This window comes from Chiroxiphia lanceolata, chromosome Z, assembly GCF_009829145.1.
Source record: "Chiroxiphia lanceolata isolate bChiLan1 chromosome Z, bChiLan1.pri, whole genome shotgun sequence".
NCBI lineage: Eukaryota > Metazoa > Chordata > Aves > Passeriformes > Pipridae > Chiroxiphia > Chiroxiphia lanceolata.
In genome coordinates this window covers 19,235,316-19,255,809 of record NC_045671.1, presented here as the reverse complement: position 1 = coordinate 19,255,809, position 20,494 = coordinate 19,235,316, and the positions used below count along the sequence as shown (strand labels likewise).

The following is a 20,494-nucleotide window of genomic DNA, read 5'->3' as shown; positions in this document are numbered from 1 at the left end:
CGGCACCGCGCCCGGCCGCAGGTGAGGAGGGCAACTTCCAAACTGCGGACGGGCGGCGGCCGCCCCCCGCGGCGCCGCCCCCCGGCCCTACCTGCAGCCCCCGGCGCCGCAGGATGCCCGGCTCGTCCATGCCGCCGACCCGGCGCGCTCCCGCCGTGCGGCGCCGCCTGGGCACGCCGGACCGCCTGGGCACGCCGGACCGCCCGGACCCCGCTCCGCATCCCCGCAGCTGCCGAGCGCTGACATCACGGCCGCGCCGATTGGCGCCGCCGCCGCACGTGACCGGCAACTTCGGGGCGCGAGGTCCGGACCCGCGCACCGGCACCGCCCGCGCCCACACGGGGGCTGCGACCGCTCCTCGCCTCTGCCCCGGCTCGTCTGCTCTGTACTCGAGGCGGGCAAGAGGTGAACGACAAGTTTGCGTTTACTTACAAAATGGAACTGCAGTAGAGCGTTATAAAAGCACTGCCTAAGAAACCGCGCCCCACGGGATTCCCGTGTGAGGCTGCGGAGAACACAGCGAGAGAGGATGGGCTGCCCGAGGGGTGCAGGACACCGCAGCCCGCAGGTCCGGCTGTGACCTTGGGCTTGGCGCCCGCGCGCCTCTCATCAGCCCAGCTGACCCGACAGAACCAAGCAAAACTCCTCTAGGTGAAAAACCAGGTCCTGAATCCGAAAAGGTTACGTCTGAAAGCACACATTATAATGAGCAAAACGGTATTGGAGTTTTCTTATCTGTCAAGCTGCTGGTTAAACAAACCATTGATTTTTTTTTTCTAACAACTGTCACCACACTATTAGCCATTCACCCATTAACAGTCTAAAATAAGGATTATGACAATCACAGCCTCAAATCTAGTATGAAAAAGAAATATTGATTTCCTGTCAGATTGCATCATTTTGAGTAGTAGTCCATGTACGTTTCATAGTAGTAAAACCTGCTAGGAGCAAAGGCATTTAGAAGAAAAAAAAATGAAGGACTGACGAAAGGATAACGCTGAGCAGTAACAGTTTATCTGAAGAACAGAGAAAGAAAAGGCTGCTGTATTCTCTGCCCCTACTCCCACCCTTTCTTCATATGACTGAAATGCATTAACATTACTATTTTACACTTGTTACAATTTAAAAATTAAAAAAAATCAGCCATCTTGCTCAACTACATTTCTCTGAGACCTCCAACTGTATTATTCTAAAGAAACAGTCAATTTTTACCTAAGTTACACAGTGACATTAACTGAACGGGTTTCCCCTTTGCTGTCTCTCCATGTCTCCAGCTCCAAATGCATCCACCACATTAGGTCAATGGCTTAAAACTCAGCCATCACCAATCTCGGTTACAGGACTAGAGCTGTATTTCAGTTCAGAAAGAAAGGAGATGTTCATACTGACCAAAAATCCAGCTCCACAAGAGGGAGACAAGAAAAAAAATCAAATACATCGACAGATTTACAGATTTGTAGGCCAGAAGGGGGTGTTGTGCCCATCAAGTTTGACCTTTGTAACAAAGGCTTCTCAACCCTCCTAAATTAATTTTTCAAGTATATAATCTCTTTAAGCAGCATGCTGAACCTAGTGAAAACTTTTTTACTTTACAGAATCAAACTGAAAAGCTACTAGATCCCTCACCTGTCTGAAACAGAGAAAAAAGTTACATTAAGGATACACAGTTATCTCCTTTGGGTTCCTCCCAATACTCCTATTTTCCTTTTCTAAGTGTCATCTTCTTTCTTCTTTGTTAACACTTTAAAATTTTGTCCCAATCATTCACAACCATGTGTCCTCACATCCTTCTCTATTTCTAAAGACAGAAGCGAATGACAATTTAAATGCTGCTGTTATGCCTCCAGTGAGGGTGGCAAAAATGAATTAGCCAAAGACTGTCAAGTTTCAAGGGTAAGAGGCAAAACCTTACCATTTGTCTCTCACAACACACTGCAGGTTTCATCCGCAATGTTGTTTGCATTTATATATGCAATCTAAATACATATTTACACGAATTATTTTAATCACTGAAACAAAAAGCCTCCTAAGTCTCAATTTCTCAGTTCCTTTAAAGGTAAATAATACTGAGGTGTAGTTTTGTTCCAACCACCATTTTAGTCTATCTAACTATGCATAACTGTCCAATATATATGTATGAATTAAAAGTGTCCTATCCCACTAGCTGAGAGGTCATTACTTGAACAACAGCACAAAAAAGTCATACCTTCAAGTAATGTATCACTGACAGGCACAGATGCAAAAAGCCCATAACCTCACAAAACACCTCAAGTATCACAGAAGCTGTAATTTTGTACAAGGACAATTTACAGAAAGGATCAGAAGCAGACAGGACTGATGTACATGCATGAAGAAACTATCCAACTAGAGACAGAGTGCAAGTATTACTTTGTTTTGCAATAAGCTAAAGATCATTGGTACAGCTACTTAACTAATAGCAGAAGGCAGGAGAATGAAACAAAGAGAAGACTGCCTTCCAGTCGAAGATGAGATAAATCTCAAGTAGAAAAGTATAAAACTACCTTTCAGTGAGAAGTGCATTTACTGTCAATTATAGAAGCTTTCCCAGGCTTGTGCTGCAATTTATAAAGGTGTTGAAGGCAGAGGAAGGAATTGAAAGGCAGAGAGTTGCAACTAACAAGGGAAGCATTGACTGAATTTTCTCACAATCTGTGAATCGCTTTAGATTCATATTGCCAAAGGCGTATCTGTATGTTTGAAAACATGTAAAGCCTGCTAGTTTTTTTCTGGAAGCTTTCATTATTTTTCAGATTATTATTTCAGTTACATTCACTATTGAAATCATGGCAGATAAGATCACGGCACGGTAAAAGTTATGTTTTAGAAGGAAAATCATTAAGTACAAGCATGCTCTTTGAAACACTTTAATATTACCATCCTTATATATATGAAACAGCAAAATGCCCCACAGATTCCTTCACATCACTTGTATCAGAAAGGCACAGTTCAGTTGTACATGCACCACAAAATAGCACATGTGTACAGTGTATGAACAAAGAAACTTCCTTTTTTTTTCCCCTCATCAGGGGAGGCAAAGAAATACAGTCAATAATCTAAATTTATTTTTCCCAGTAATCTTTTTCCCCTATAAAGGAAGCATTTAACATAACTAAATGTGCAGGATGTTTCAGAATTAATTTAGATACATTCTTCCAAGTACATGTTCATTTAAAGCTGAAAAGAAACATGGTAGAAGATAATTTTCAGGACAATTACACAAATTTAGGAAGCTTTTATCCTTATTCAACTACCCTTTTTTTTGCATTAAGCATACTGCTTCACTTAGAAAATAATACTGACTGACAAAACCAGGGGAATTTAGAAATCACTGTGATTACTGAAATCAGCCAATCAACCAGATAAAATCTAAGCATGCAAAAATATGTATGAATATGTAGTTAAAGTTTTATAACGCAGATTTAAATTTAATTTTATGTATAAACATATCCCATGTGTAGCTGCCACTTTCATACTACATGTGGTGGCAGCATATGACAAATCACATTTATTATGCACATGAAACAATCCGCTTGTATTCTGCTCTTAAATCTATCTCTGTCAGGGCTATTTCCTATACCTTAAACACTCTACAGTATCCAACCACCATCACTGAGTTTTAAAAATTATTATTTTCTTCCTAAATGTGAATATTCCAGTGCTTAGAACAGATAACAAGCAATGAAATAATTGCCTTACATTCTGATAACTTGCAATCTGAAATAACAGGAACTTTACCCCAGCACTGCAAAAAAGGGAGGTTTTCATCATATTTTTGTCCACTGATAAGCTATTCAAGTGACTTAGCAGAAAAATTAAAATACTGTGCCATATTTTCAGAAATCTAGGTAAGTGGACACACTATAACTACAGATAGCTGTTTTTACAAGCACAGGAATGGAAAAATATGGAAATATTAAACATTACTTCCTATGCAGCCTTTCTCTAAGCACATTAGAGAAGAAAGAACAATTAGAGCACACCAGAGTGTGTCCTCTTGGATGCTGTAGTTATAATGGTTTTGAAACAAGCTTCTGCAAACACTGCTTTTGTGATTTTTGAACAGAGAGCAGCCCCACAGCAAAGGACCTGAGGGTCCTGGCTGATGGCAGCCAGGAGGGCCAACGGTGTCCTGGGTTACATCAAGTAAAGCATCAACAGCTGGTCAGGGGAGGTGATCATTCCACTCAACTCTGCACTGGTGCGGCCTCACCTTTAATACTGTGTGCAGTTTTGGGCACCACAATATAAAAAAATACAAATTTATTAGAGCACCCAAAGAAGGGCCACAAGGATGGTGAAGGGTCTGGAGGGGAAGCCAAATGAGGAGCCAATGAGGTCACTCAGTCTTCTCAGCCTGGAAAGAGGAGACTGAGGGGAGACCTCACTGCAGTCTACAACTTCCTTGTGAGGGGAAGAGGAGAGGCAGGTACCGATCTCTTCACACTTGTGACCAATGACAGGACTCAAGGAAATGGCATGAAGCTGTGTCAGAGGAGGTTTAGGTTGTATATAAGGAAAAGGATTTTCACCCACAGTGTGGCTGAGCACTGGAACTGGCTCCCCAGGGAAGTGGTCACAGCTCCAAGACTGACAGAGTTCAAGAAGCACTTGGACAATGCTCTCAAGCACATAATGTAATTCCCGGAGTTGTCTTGAACAAGGCCAGGAGTTGGACTTGATGGTCCTTGTGTGTCCCTTCCCACTAGGTATATTCTGTGATTCCGTGGTAGTTTCAAGCATAAACTGCCAAGGGAAGATGACATTACAATTCCACAGAGGAGTCCAAAGTTATTTTTCTGAACAGTCATAAGAGAAATTGAGCCACCTTTATGTGCCACACCAAAGTAATCATATTCTGCATACGATTAAGAAATCATAACACAGATCACATTCCTGTTTTGTAGCATTCTGAAAACAATATCAGTTCCTAAAGAAATTTACCCCCAATGTTTTACCTGAATTTCAAACACCCTAAGCAGACACAGTACATTATTGTTTATTCCCAACAAAAAAAAAAATCAGTAAAAATAACTATCACTGAAAAGTTTTCAACCCTCCTATACGTATACATCCACACCAAACCATCCATATTGTCACTCCACAATGCTGTCGGGAAAAGGGATTTCATTAGAAATGATAATGGATACCAGATCATCATCAATTAAAACCACAAAAGCATGAAAGCAAAAGCCCTGTAGGATACTGGGAGCTGAAAGATGTGCATGTATTTCTTATATCAGTTTGAAAAATCATTCGAGAAGTGAATCAAAACAAAGAACATCTTTGAAGAATTTTATACAGATCAGTATCTAGACATCTTACGTAAGTCAGAAACTTCCTACTATCACTACCTATCGTTACATTACCCAAAAGTTTTCTTAATGCAATGTTTTTAATGTTTTCTAAGGAAAATAAGGTTATGGAAACAACACTATCCATCTGCCTCTTGTTCTTTCAAATTCTGAAAGGTCTATTATCGGTGAAGTGTCACTGAAATTGGCTACAGCACTAGAAGTGAGATGTTTCATCAAAATTAGCAGCAAAAATTGACAGACCCACACTTAACGTCATCACCAAGACAAGGGAAGCTGTAATCCACTCAAAGCAGCAAATACCTTTTTAGTCTGTACATACAGACTAGCAGACAGAACTATAACTCTGCAATGTATGCAGCAAGAATTTCCTCATACAACCACAGGAAGGCTTGCTTGTTTTGATATTAACAGTAAAGCATATTTAAGATATTTAGTCAGTGAGGGAATATAGGTCAGCTTTATCACAAACTACTTGAACGAGATAATGAAAATCCACCACTTGGCTTTCATGATTTATTTTCCAGCATTTCATTTACCCACAGAAGTTATGCAGTGATATCATATGAACTTGCACATTACTTTAGGAAACAGGGAAAACAATTCTCCCATTTTAGAGTGTTAGGGGCTAAAGTTGCCTTGGCTGAAATTGAGATTGATACAGACAATTTAATAATAATTATTAACATACATTGAAATTCTGAGAAACTAATGAATTTAACAGAACCAAGTAACATCCACAACATCATTTACTACTAATAATGCATGTTAAATAATATACAATTTTAGACACTGTAAACAACATATATTTTATGATTCAAAGTGCAAAAGTTACAGTATTTCATCTACATAGCTATTTATGTTCCTGTATAGATTTGCCTAGTGTTCCTTCCAAAGGGCTGACAAAAATATGGAATAAATGTTCCATATGAAACCAACAGCTCCCTTTCAGGGTGCAACATGATAACCAGCACCCCTCAGGAGAAAAATACAGACATGCTTCACCAGCCAAGTGCTTTCAAGGCACTGCTTCCTCCGAGTCCCCAGCTACAGCACTGAAGAAGGCATTGCTGGCCTGACAGCAAAATTGTGAGCTCTTACCAGGTTTTTTCCTCTATTCTCCTTCAGTATTACAATCCTGTCCACACATACACAGAGAAAAGTGCACTGCCCCTTTTACATCTTTCAGAAGTAAAGACTTTTGGGCAAAAATCACTTCATGGATTGATAGAGCGCTACTGAATTTGTGTCCCACTTTACCACATTACACAAAAATATATTCAGATAAACCAAGGTGGTTTGCTGTGTATCCAAGAGAGAACTCTGACTACCAGAGCCAGCAATGCATTAAGAGATACTCTACTATTCTCCTGAGATACCATATATTACTCAGAATAGAGATCACAAGCAGGGAGAAATTCAAGATTCCTTAGTTAGCAAAACTCTAATTCTCTTCTTCTGGAGCGGATAAACCTACACAAGTGGCAAGCCACAGGTTAGTGCAGGGTGCAACAATTTCTTCAAAAAAAGAAAATATTACTGATTCTGTGATTATGTTTTTTAAGGTTCTTGAAAATAAACTACTTTTTCCTACTAAAGCACATATACCTTGCCAACAGTTGCAATTACACATGTAGGAGCAGCCACACTCCATGGAGAATGTAGGTACACACTGGGTTTTCATGCCACCTGCTGGACAAAATCCTACTTATATCAACTCATTTCAGGGTTTGCCATTCATTCAGAAGGCTAATTTGTTACCTTAAAAAGGTAATAAATCAGTAAAGAAAATATTAGAAGAAAATAATTGTTGCAAAAGCAAACCAACTTTTTAAATAAGTTTCAAATAAGTAATCAACCTCTCTTTCAATGACAGAACATACAAGAGAAGACTGGTTACAACAGACGTGCCAGCTTCATCCCTTTTGCATCAAAAAGCATTGGATCACCAATTCAACCAAGGTAGCCAGCCCTCCGATCTTTTAAGTTTTCCATAATTATGCAATAGCATAAAACAAATTTCTTTCTGAAAACAGAAGCACATCATGAGTACAATCTGTTTCTCTCATTAATCTCTTTTCAACAACGACTGAGACATACACACTAAAATGTTCTTCCTTTTTTCAAAAGTTGCTGAGCTACTTGTCTCAGCATCTCCCCAAGGAATGCTTAACATCAAACACACAGGACTTACGCCATTTTCAATCTTAGAATTCAAAGCACGACACATCTAACTATGTTTTCAGAGAATAGGTAAAGAACCCTCTGAGTTGAGGGATTTTCTAACAATGAGCTCAGTGGCATACTTTAGATTTTGTATATGGAAAAGGAAGCAAATTCTTAAAAAAATTCTCATGGTAAAAGAGTAACAATAGCAATTACATTTTGAATAATCCCTCTTAGATATACAGAAGTTTGATTCTCAGGTGAAATCAGTACTAGGCCAGCTGCATTCCAACTACAGATATAAAACTTTGGCATGGTGTAAGTACTTTTTTTATTTTGAAATCACTCTGAAAAATGACGCAGCTAGTCTCCTTTATTTTGATGCCACGTTTTTCTTTTTAGAAGCACTTAATCTCAACACTTGTAATAATGCATGATTTTCTCAATGAGATAACATATTAATGTACTTGAGCTTAAAGAAGTGTAATTCTTCTTACTATCTTTTGGCTGTTTCTTACACTCTAACATTTAACACTTTCCATTACACATGCATGGTCCCACTTCTTCACAAGAGCACCCTCCTTCATTAAAGAACAATAGTTAAGCCTTTCAACATCCAAATTAATTCAGAAGATAGTTCACCTTGCTGAAGTCTTGACTCCCCATGGAGAGAAATTCCATTAGAAACCAGCAAAGTAAGGAAGTCTGGAACAAAAGGGAATGTTCTCCTACTGATCACTAGTGTCAATCCCATATTTGATAAGCAGAGCACATTTAACAAGCATGCCAAAAAAACATTTATTCACAGTTACAAGCTTCTGGAAAAGCACATCATGCTAGGGAAGTTTGTTCAGGATATGCTTTTACTGGTCATGAAATTAATGAAATACGATGAGATCCAACTGCACTTCAGCTGTTGGTTAGTTGTCTTACATAACTTGAGCTTACTGTTTCCCCTCCCTTATTTAAAGCAGGCAATCTCATAATTCAGCTTTGTTTCTTACTACCAACCTTCATCCTCTCTCAAATAAACAACCTAACAGAGGGAATTAGGAATCTATGATCAGCCAAGTGTATATTACTATGAAATTATTCCATGCATTACAAAGCCAACCATCATTTCTGAATTTAACTGACCAAATACTATCTTCCACTGCACCACATAACTGCAGGTATTCAGCAATGATCAAGAGGTTAAATGTATTTATGAGAGAGTAGCAGTTAACCAATCTCCTGCTGATTATTATATCTTTTACTCGAGTGACATTAGGTTGACTTGAGCACTTATGTCGTTTCTTAATCTCCACACCACCCTGAAAGAAACTCCTTAATAGATGCAATGGTTCTACTGTACTATTTATTTACTAAAAATCTGACAGAACTGTATATAGACATATGCACTACAATATGGCATATTGTGGTAAAAGAGAAAAGCGAGAATACTTTCTAGCTTTACTGAGATAGTAACGATGCTAAAAATCATCAGTCCACTGTGGCACTGTACAGAAGAGGGAAACAAACACGGTGACTGCACCACAGCAGTGAAGTCAGAACAACTTAAATCACCGTATATCAGGACAAGGGAGGGATTGCAGGAATACTAACAGGTAAGGTATAGTAAAAAATACCAAAGTCCACATTTCCACCTGCTTCCACAGGTGGAAGTGCATTTTGCAGTAAGATATCTGATTCCACATGAATGTACAAGGAAGTCTGACTAAAACCCAGAGGTACAAACACCCAGCAGCATGTGCCAAAGCCATCTGTGATAATCAATCCACTTAACGTTTCAGGTCAGTAAAACTACGTCTGCTTTTAAACCTAGAAATGTAAGAGATTAGCAGTAGCAGTGTACCATCCAACACAAAAGTACTCTGCTGGATGTTCTCAAATTGAAAAATGCCTGCAGAAAAATTCTTGCTAGGCTCCTTTGCTTTGTGGAATTTAAAAAAAAAAAAAAAAAAGCAAACACATAAAGAGAAGGAATGTTCATTCCCACCAGAGAGATTTGGATAAACTATGTATCCCCTCCCTCCTCCAGTGCCTATAAGTCAGCAGTGTCATTCAACCAGTTTGAGTCTCTTTGTTTTGAGAGTTACAGCTATCATTAGAACCATGGGAGTACTTCAGCTTGAGGGATGAGAGCTATTGTTCCCACACCGTCTGCTTCCATCCTCTGCTACATTACAATCACTTCGCAAGTACCAAGGCATGAGAACATGTCAACTTACAGAGGAGAAAACTAAAATGCTACTTCATCAATTTAGAATTATGCCCTATTTAGTTATCCTTTAACATAAGGATACTACCCCACAACAAAAAAAATTATCAGAAAGGAATATGCCTCATCAGCTTCCAAATAATTCCACCATTTCAGGCCAAACTTCCCTAGGAAGTTCAAAGAATTTCATTATTTGCATTTCTGTTAACTGAAGCTGCCACAGCATCAATCAAGTTTTCTACAGTGATAGAAGCACCAGGAAAAAGTTTCTACAATGATAAAAATTAAGTTTCTTGACAATATAAAGTATCATTATCAAAATTCAGGTCAGTGGAGCAGTACCTTATCCTCTACATCATTTTTTTTAATCATCCTATCCTAATTCTGCATGAGTATCAAATTCCAAAGAATGCTAAGAACAGTCAAAGAAACTGTATCTGCCTCATAAGAACACTGAATAACACCCTAACCTACTGTTACTCACCTCGGCCACACAGGGAGCATTCACTCCAAAGTTACCAGTACTCTCACTATGTCTTCAGATCCTGAATGCAGACATAAGTGTAGACAATAGTTTTCCTACACTAATAATGGTATTCGCAATGCCCGTCTTATCTCAATTTATTTTAAAGTCAGAGCTGTGAGTGAAATGAGTTTAAACTTTTATTATATTCTTCTAAGAATGGAAATCAGACCATTAAAATCAGATTTGTACATCAGCACACACTCCTCAAGCAAAGAACCACCTCCTTGCAACTTGTTAATATTTTCTCATTAAATGTTAAAAACTGGATGAATAGGTGTTTGAATTAACATCTTAACTGACAGACAATGAATTCACAGTAAACTGCTTTCTGTGATGGTGACCAGAAGGCAGCATTATAGGTAAATTTTCCTACATCCTTCAAAATGTCAGTCATTTTTCCAGTTCCTTCCTGCTTTCCATGTCTTTTTTAGTCTCTTTATCCCCCTACCATTTCCACACCTGTATATCTTTTAAGAAGTTGCAGAAGCTTTTGATCTAAGGCCAGAAAAGTCCACTACTATATTCCCGAGTCTTATTCCTTGTTAATCACAGATTATAATTTTGTTCACTTATCCTCTAAGCAAAGTCCAACAACAAGCTAAGAAAGCTTCATCCCCAGAAAGGCATCTAAACTTCAAGCGATATAAACAATTACACATCGATTTCTTCTGGTCATATAGTTTATTGCCAAACACCATTACTCCTTTGTTTCTCACATGGCCAATTTTACAAGCATGAAAAGTTTGTGGCCTCACTTTTGTAACACTTCCCACTTTTCCCACTTTTTTCTTTTTAAACTACGGGCACAACAATTCTAGATGACATTTTAAGATAACCATCACTAACACCACACACAGACGACCCAAATATCACAGCAAACAAGCCCTTATTTGGAGTCACTACTAAAATACAGTCAGAAGTTTCAGTTCTAGGCATGAAGCATTACATTTAACCTAGCTTACTGACCTCAACTGTGTGGGTCCTACAGACCAAAAAAAAAAATCTAAAAGAACAAGGCCTGCTCAGCTGACAACACAGGCTTAGAAAGTAATTTTAACAGCCCTAGATTCTTCATTATCACTGGTCCTAGTGAGCCTTTCAGTGTTCAGGCAAAGTCTCTTATGAAGGAGGAAGACCATATGGGAAGCCTGGAAAACAGAAGTATGGTACTCATGTGCAAACTAGGGATGTATTGCTTAGCTCCTACACATAGTTGACCTCTACTGGTTTTGTACCATTGTCAGTATACAGAAGAGGATTATACCTTTATTCAGCTCCAATAAACTGCAATACTTCCTTTCAGTTCTAGATTACACTCAAATACATCCTGAAAGCTGGAAGATAACTGAGGCTGATGGAAAAAGAATTACTTCCTCAAAAAGTGAGTATGTTTGGAAGACAAGATGGATATGCTCACAAGATCTTTTAATGTAGGTCAGTCTTCTGTGAGAGATTTTTTTCCATTTTTCTTTAACTAATGATAGTTTGCAGCATTAGCTGTGTTCTCAATTCTGAGAAACTGAAAGTTCTCCTTGGGAGGAGAGTTAACCCTAACATCACCACATCTGTATTTTAACCACATCCAAGAATTAGCAAGACAAGCATAAGAATTAATAAAGCCATTAGTTTCAATCAGACAACTTAGGAAAGGTGTCAACATCTAGAACTCCATCAAGCAACTGAATCTACAGTTTTGTTTTAAATTCAAGTATGCCAAGACTATTTTGAAAAAATGATACAGACAAACAGAGACAAACAATGATAGAAACAAATCTATATTTGTGAAACAGAGTACCCAATCATAGGCTTGTCAACATACTACAGTTCCACAGCTCTGGACCAGGTCTACTCCAACCTTTTGCTGTGTAAAAATATGAAGTATATAGGCATGTCTATGAACATGGATGTTCATTTCCCTTTCTCTACTACTAAATTAGATCTATCTAGTGGATTAGAACTGCAGTTAAGTATTTGTTAAAAGTAAATACAAAGAAATATGAATGCAAATACATATTCATGGGTAAGAAATTAATCAAATAAAATACATAAGGGAGAACAACTCTTCAGTCTTAAAAGCTAGAAGCAATTGAAGCACAGAAAATCTGCTACCATTAATTGACAATTATAGTATTTCCTAGGAATAAAAACTTTCCATTTTAAAAAGATTTCCAGTGATTAGTCTTAGATGTTAAGCTAGTTGTAAGTCAAACAAGAATATGGTTTTCAACTCTATACAATGGTTTAGCATTCAAATAACGTCCTCAGTTCAGATTCAGTGTTTCTGAAATCCAGCTAACTATTTTGGGGAGATTTTAGAGACAGAGCTAGGATTAGTTACTTTGGTAATTTCTATTATACCTTCTTTTCCTTCTCACAAGTGCCATCCTTGTACTTGCTCATTAATTTGCAGAGTATTAATTAGCTGCTCACACATAGGCATTGAAGACCTGAAAGAAAGAATTAAAATTTAAAGGAACCCAAGATGCAGGTTCCTCTGGCTCTCTAGTAAGTTTACTTAAAAATAAATTCAGCTATACTCACTAAAAAAACTGAATACAGGCAATTAATTATTTGAAAAAATTCCTACTATTCTAAAATAAATCTCTTAAATAAGAGCCTTTTTTAAATTATGTGATTTGACCAAGCACAACTGATACTGTCATTCACTTATCTAACCAATTAGTGTTTCTAAAGTATTTGTTTTATTTATTCACAATCATTTATTATCTACACTGTAATTTTGCAGCTTCTCAAACAACAAATGGCTGTCTTGCATCTGGGGAATAAAACACACAAAAGGGTGTTGGTGTGCTGTTTGATAACATGCAATTACTGGTAGTTAAGTTCTAATTAGCATAATTATTTTTGAAACAGTTCTCATAATAACTGTCAAAATTATGTCAATTTAGCTGAAGTTAATGGCATATTTAACACAGACACACTCATTTTCAGTATTATACTATTTAAAAGTAAGGAAGAGGCAAAGCCCTTTCTGAAGAGGTACGCTCTTCATAGTCACTGCACATTTCTTAACATTGTTTCCTTTCAGCAATCCAACTTATAAACCAATACTTCATATAATTACCACCCTTCATTTTCCATAAGACCATCTGTACAAATTAACACTGATGAAATGGCAATAAAAAACAAGTAAACTAAAGTACAGATGCTTGCAAACTCAGTCTTCTGTTGTTTGGGGAAAGGTAACAATATTCTGACAGTTTGCAGGGGGATGTGTGGTCTGAAGGGGGAGGAAATCAAGAGGTAAATCCTGAAAAAACTGAAGGAAACAGTATACTAAAAAGTAGCAAATTATTCTAGTCATACCTAGATGTCTTAGTTTGAGCCGCTCCCCCAGGGACTGGGAGCTAGGGTGGTTGGTCCCAGGAGAGTTTCCTGCTGAGGGACCAATCGCAGCTGTTCTTTTTCGCTCCTGTGAAATTATTCACAACAGCTGGAAGTTGTTGGCAGTTTTAGTTGTGTGTGAGAGCGTGTGTGAAAGAGAGAAGCTGGAGGGGTGGACGGGGGCCCCCCGTAACCCATGCGGGGCCCCTGTGCCCTCGCGGCCCTGTCTCGGCCAGGGCTGGAGGCAGCGTGTAGGAGTGTGTGCGTGTTGTGTGTAGGAGAGAATCAGAGACATGAGGAGTGGCCGGGAGGGCTACCGAACCCAGGGGGATCCCCTGGGCCTCCTCGGCCTTGATTCAGCCAGGGCCAGGGCGGTTTCCTCGCCAGTTCTCCCCCTCCACTGCACAGTAGAGGCGGTTGGAGCAGACTCAGAGGCCAGCTAGGGGAGTTGCAACTATCTGCTTCCCTGGTAGGCATGCTCGTTACTGGAGCCGAGCCAAGAGACAGGCCAGAGGGGCTTGGAGGTGCCACACGTTAGGTTTGGACGTGGGCTACCAAAACTGAAAGCTGCAGTAGCTAAGGAAGAGTGAGAGAGCCAAACCAGCAGGTTTTTCTGGGTAAGGACTTTTTGATGAAGACTATTCGGAGTAAAAAGAACTGAGCAGAGACCCAGAGCCTGCAACCTGGAGGGTGAGAACGGAACATCTTACTCCCTAGGAGGAAACCTTCATGAAACCAGGGAGGAAGAACTCAGAGCTGACTCCCTGGACCTTTCGTGATGAAAATCCAGATGATGCAAGTTGTTTCCTTGTAGCTCAGGATGAGACCTCAGCATGGAGCTGAGGGCTGGTGGGGGTGCATGAGAACCCCTTTCCCTCATACTCCAATGAGAGAGAGAGACTTTTTTTCACTATCACCTGGAAGACTTCTCCTGAACTGATCTGGGAGGGGCCAAGCGGTAGTAGGATTATTATTAATACTGTGTATTTGTTTGCTCTTTAGGTTCTACAGTATCTACTGTGTATAGTAATAAACTGTATATATTCCCTTCCCCCATACTGAGGTGTACCTATCTGAAAATTTCTCTTCAGTGTTAAGGTAAATTGTGGGGGGAAGCTTAGAGACTGGATTTTTGTGGGGGTAAAACCCCCACACTAGACAAAACATACCTTCACTGCTTAGCAGGAAAGGGCATAAGCCATTCACAAAGGCCAGTTTATACTGCTTTTTTAGTTTTGATGTTACTAGAAACTACTTCCAAGTATTCAAAGATGTTCCATTATTATACTAAGTAAAAATTTAGTCATTTCATTGACATCTTTCACATTTACAAGGAGAAGCAGCATGCTTTTCAGTCTGATTTACTTCATACTGTATATTCATCTTCCATGACAGAAAGAATACCCAACCTGAGCTCAACACTTGCCATAAAGCTGAAATCACACAACCAGTCTTGACTGAATTTAAAAGCCAAGTGTATTACAATGCAAATGTTTCATTTGAGGATCTTGTTTATTATATAAATATTTCATAGAGCAAGTTACCATAAAGTAGATACGAAATATGCTGTCTTAAAAAGCCCTCTGGACTGTGAGAAATCTTGCTTGTGGCATAGAGGTTTTTTAATTTATATAAAAGAGGTAAACAAAACTAAAGCCTTCATGCTCCTTAAAGTAGGAGATTACTTTTTTTAAATTAGGAAAAAAATAAACACACAGACAAACAAACAATAAATAAATAAAACCCCGAACAGGAATTTGACACTAATCCATGACAAAGCCGAAGAAAATTTACAGAAATTTTACCCAATTAATTTGGTCAAATTCTTTTCCTTTCAAATACACATTTGTCATCATTTATCATTGCTGTCATGCTGGACTGTCCAACTGGACTTCTGAATATTGTTATATGTTTTTCTTTAATCTTTCTAACTATTTAAAGGTGACTCATCTTTGGTTTGCTTTTCATTTTACATATTTTTTTTCTGTTTTTGTATATTTATATATATTCACCTTATACCAGTACTTTTCAAACCTCAGCCTCTGCTGCAGTCAATTTCAAGAGGGATTTTCACACAGAGTTCTTAGAGAGTTTCTCTTGCTGCTCTGCCAACTTTCCATAGAAAGCAGTACAGCCTTGTTCTCACTCTTGGTTGACTGTCTGACAGCATCACAGTCCTCCTCTCTACCTTTATCTTTCCCCAGACTGCCTGAATCCGACAAGCCCCCCTCTTCCCCCTTCTCTGTACTTCAGGGGTCTTATCTTTCCCCAGGCTGCCTGAATCTGACATGTGTCCCCCCCACTTTCTGAACCAGGGACCCAGGGACGGTGCAGCAGAGCACCCCTCCTCCCTTTCTGAACCAGGGACCCAGGGACGGTGCAGCAGAGCACCTGCCCTCCCTTTCTGAACCAGGGACCCAGGGACGGCACAGCGCTGCTCCACTCCCCCCCACTCCGTCTGTCCGGCAGAACTCCAGGGGCCACGTAGCGCACCTCCTCCTGGTCCTCTTCTCATCACCCCCCCTTTCCCTCCTGGCAGCCAAGCAATGCAGCTGCTTCCCTAGTGTTATAGGTTAGAAATTCAGGAGAATTTTTCTTCCCCTGCTCCACTCAAAAAAAAACCGGAGTGAGTGGGGGGAAGGGAGCCAATTAGTTTTACTAAAGATCTGGCCGAATTCCTGGCCAGTGGCCCATCAGAGGCTGGGGGGTGGCTCGCTCTGCTCGGAGAGGGGAGAGTCAGACGGCAGAGCTCGCTCTGTCGTACGGAGATGGGGGTCTATGTGCAGGCATTTGGAGAGAAGGCCTGGAAGCCTGTTTGACTGGCTTCCCGTCCTGGTCAGCCCTGACTGCTGGCTTCAACTTGCCTGCGAGCGGTCTTTTGTCTCCAGCCCGGACCTGCTGTGCTTTCATCGGAAAGTCTCTGTGCTCGCTGGAGAAAAGAAGGAGTTCTTTGGGGCGCCATCAACTGGGAACCACAAGAACTGCAGGCCCTGCACCTTCAGCGATCCAACAGCACCCCCCGCAGGCCACAATAAGGACTGCGCTAAAGGACAGAGAAGTATTCATTCAGACCTTTTGTTTCTAGGATTACTGTCTGGTTTTTTTGTGTTCTGTTACTGGTTTTGCCAACATACATACATCTTTTAATAAAGGGTTGATATTTCTTCTGGTTTTTCCACACTTCCTCAATTAAAGCCCCTTAATTTTGAATTTACAATTGCTGAGAGAGAGGAGTTTGGTCTATCTTATAACTCATCCTCTTTAGCAAACATTCCAGTCTCCTCAGACTGAGACACCTAGATAGAAAAAGAGAGAAAGAGAGAAAAAGACTCAAACTCCCCCCTCAGATCCGTTTCCTCAATGAACACACCCACTCTCTTACTTAAAATACACCTGTTTTGAGTCTTACCAGGATCCATGTATGTAGCTTAACATTGCTGCAGTCTTAATTTAAAGTTACCAGCCGGTCCTTCCATTGTTTCTCTTTGTTCCACATCCATCCATCCTGGGTTTCTTGCCGCAACAGACCCGAAAACAGGTACCAAGTCCCGAAAACAGGTACCCGCCAAAAATAGGCGGGTGCGCTTTTCAAGGACAATAGTACCTTCTCCTGGAGCCAGTGGGCTTAGGTTTCCCGGGTTTCAGCACCAAAACTGTAGGAAACATCCCTCTCTTTAAATTTAGAAAGATGGCATAAACTTAGGGAACAAAGAAACAAGGAAGAATTTATTCAACGTGTTGGGTCTTTCTTACACCGAGTTTCCATGGAAAAAGACACCTTCAGTTTAAATTCCATACATTTTATAGTTTCACGAAATCCCACCCTTTTCAGGTAAGTTTTAATGTATTCATTTCTACCTAAAAAGGTTTCTTTTCTCTGAAAAGGGGCTTTCCCTTTATCCCAACTGGCTGCAAGCCATCCCCTCTCAAAGGTGATGGATCTTCCTTTATTCTTAGCCCAAAGAGAAGAACCTTGTGTACAAAATGGCCCTAAAAGATTTAATTTTAAGAATTTTCTCATTTCCCTTATCCCACCAAAAGAGACCCTGATATCCAACTTCAGGTCTTGGAGCTTGGATATCTTACAACTTCATGACACGCCTATTTATATTAAAAAACCATATTTTTATTTCTCATATCAGCTTACAACAAGATATTAACAAAATTGGCTTTATTTCCATTTATTTTGAAGTATTCTCCAAAAATTATGCTAGCAGTAATAAAAACAGACAAGTCAAAACATTACATTAACAAATGGTATTTGTAAATACTTGTGGAGTGGCAGGGGGCTAGCAGAGAACAGGAGAATTACTCCTAAACTTTGGATGCTGAATGAGGCAGCAACTCCGAGTCGCCTCCCAGACCACTTCAGCAGAAAATAAGCACTTTCAGAGGCCAATTCATCCTACTATGAAAGAGATGCCTGAAATCAGACAAGAGGACCGTCAGCCTACAGTGCAAGGAGAGTAAGACAAACAATCTCTACCACAGTTTCCCTACACTCCTGCAGAACTCAACACTGAGACACACACTGAATTGCCTTCCAGGAGCATGTATTACTCTCCACTAACTGCAGATAGGAAGAGACTGACCAAAACAACATGACCTGTGAAAACATCCTGAGAACCACTCCACACCTCAGTTTCCCATTTCTATTTAGTGTTGAAGATGTTCTGTATCATTTTCTTAATGTTTTTAATTCCCCATTAATACTCTCTGCAGACTCTCATTATCTGTGTCACCACCACAGAAACTGTTTGTTGTAGACGGCTCAAAATGCTCATGCCAGAAATTGAAGAGTAACAAGACTATCACTTGGCTATCTCTGAATTAAAAGCCCACATCAAATGCAATACACTGCCCATTCATCTGAAAATTAGCCTTCCCTACACATCTTTAATCCAGTTATATGGGTCTACATGGAAACCGTATTTTTAATTTATAGTGAGTGAATCATGCACAGCTATTGAACTCCATCTAAAGCAACACCTGCGGCCCATTTTTAATCAACATTCTGTAAGTCACTTAAAAATCTATAGTTTCCGACAGAAAGGTTTTATATCTGCGCCCCAGTAAGTGGTTTTGCTCTTACAAATTATTGACAGAAGAAGGGAAAATGTCTTTTGTACCCTGTTTGCAATTGCACTAAACACTAGCATGTGTCTTGACCTGTTCACTCACCATTCTTGTCTATATTGGCACATAATCACTGCTCAGTCAGGTCCACATCAGCTGAGTATCAATCTCAGCAAGAATGATCACTCCTAGAAGAGGAACTAATATCATTTTTCATGAGTGAAACAATACACTTAAAATAATTTCAGCTCAGACTGTGAACAGCTACAGAAAATTCTTCATACAAATCTCTTCTATGTAACTTTGTCCTAAATATAATTAAAAACTCCCCTTAGTAGAAAGTAAGAATAGACCTGCCATATTCAACTCTGTCAAATCACAGCATCAAGGAAAGAAAAAAAAAAAGCAAGGAAGAGGAGTGATCCCTAACTTATGGCCCCTTTTAAGCAAAGGCCAGAGTCTTTCAGAAGCCTGACAGCAACATATTTGTCAAAGAAGGCTTGAAAAGAGCTCTGGCTATGTGACATTAACATTAACCTCCTCAGGAGGCAAGTCTGATCAGCAGTTCCAGATAAGAAATAAATACTTCCGAGGAACCTGCATCTCCACCCTGTGCACAATCTGCTCAGATCTGCTTAGACGGCTCTTGCCTGTTTTTGCACCAGCATGAAAGAAACTGCAGTCAGGCACAGATAAAAGATGCGGAGGAACAGGAAGGAAGAAGTCTGTGGCAGACAGATATGCCAAAAAACTAGATGGGTGATGAGTGAAAGGTCCTTAAGGAAGCCTGGCTCACTGAATTTTTCATTAGTCCATTGTTTTATGACCATTTAAAATACTTTTTGTCAAAATGCTGCTGCATCTTCCTCTTCCTATAGTTTAAGCATCACACCAAAACAAAAGCACAATATTGATAGCAGCATGTCACCTAATAATTGTGCACACAGAAACAGAATCAAATAGCAACAGCACTTTTTAGACTTAGTTAATTTGGAAGAAATTATTTTTTACTCCTAAATACAAAAAAAGAAGGAAAAAATGTACAGTTTTCATGCAATTTAAATTGATTTCTGAGCATTCACCTATTTTCTTTTTCATTTTAATTACACATAATCCAAATCTTTCCTTCAAAATTAACAATGTTTCTACCAATAGACTAGACAAAAAAATACACAGGATGATACTAGGGTTCAAAGCATACAAGATCCAATAGAATCAACTCTTTCTATTAAGTGTGGAGTCCAATAAATCATATCTGCCCCGAAGAGCCACAAACAGCACCACCACTAAGCAGAAACCAGGACTAAGTTTATAGGTGAAAATTTGTTGCCTTTGAAGTAAAATACTATTTCAGACAGATCACGGAGAAAACAGCCATCTACATATCAATGTGATAAGAAAAACTGTCATGGTGCTATCTGTTCACCATTGGCTGACCATAGCTGCCTTCAACCTGAATATTGCATTAAAAAAATCCAAAACAAACCACAAAACAAGCTTCCCCTAGAAAGCAGACACGGATCAACAAGGTTTTAACAAACCACCCCAAAGGCAGGAGGGGGGGAGGCAAAACGTTAATAATTCTTTTTCTTTTTTTATATAACAAGAAATATATTAAAGTATATTATACTCTTTGAAGAAAAGTATAGGCTAGTACACAGAGTCCCGCATTCAATTTCAACACTTCCTAAGGATATTAACATGCAGAAGCACAAAGCAGCAAAATGGATGCTTGAGAACAAAAAGCTGGAAGTTCAAGTGTATGACACATCTCTTCGCCTTTCTCTCTTATCATTTTATCCAAAATTTTTAATTAAGCTCATGCTT

At 39.5% G+C, this 20,494-nt stretch overlaps 1 protein-coding gene across 3 annotated transcripts in view; it reads right to left on the bottom strand.

The window, feature by feature from the left end:
• Window positions 1-20,494, bottom strand: part of MAST4 (microtubule associated serine/threonine kinase family member 4) — a 296,868-nt gene that overhangs the window by 195,000 nt on the left and 81,374 nt on the right. Inside the window, exon 1 of one of the 3 annotated variants that reach the window (XM_032675472.1) lies at window positions 92-154. The exons of the other annotated variants lie outside the window; for them this stretch is intronic. Coding sequence (XP_032531363.1) covers window positions 92-130 — 39 coding nt within the window. The 5' untranslated portion in view covers window positions 131-154. Of the gene's footprint in view, window positions 1-91; window positions 155-20,494 lie in introns of those variants that run through there. 3 annotated transcript variants of the gene reach the window in all.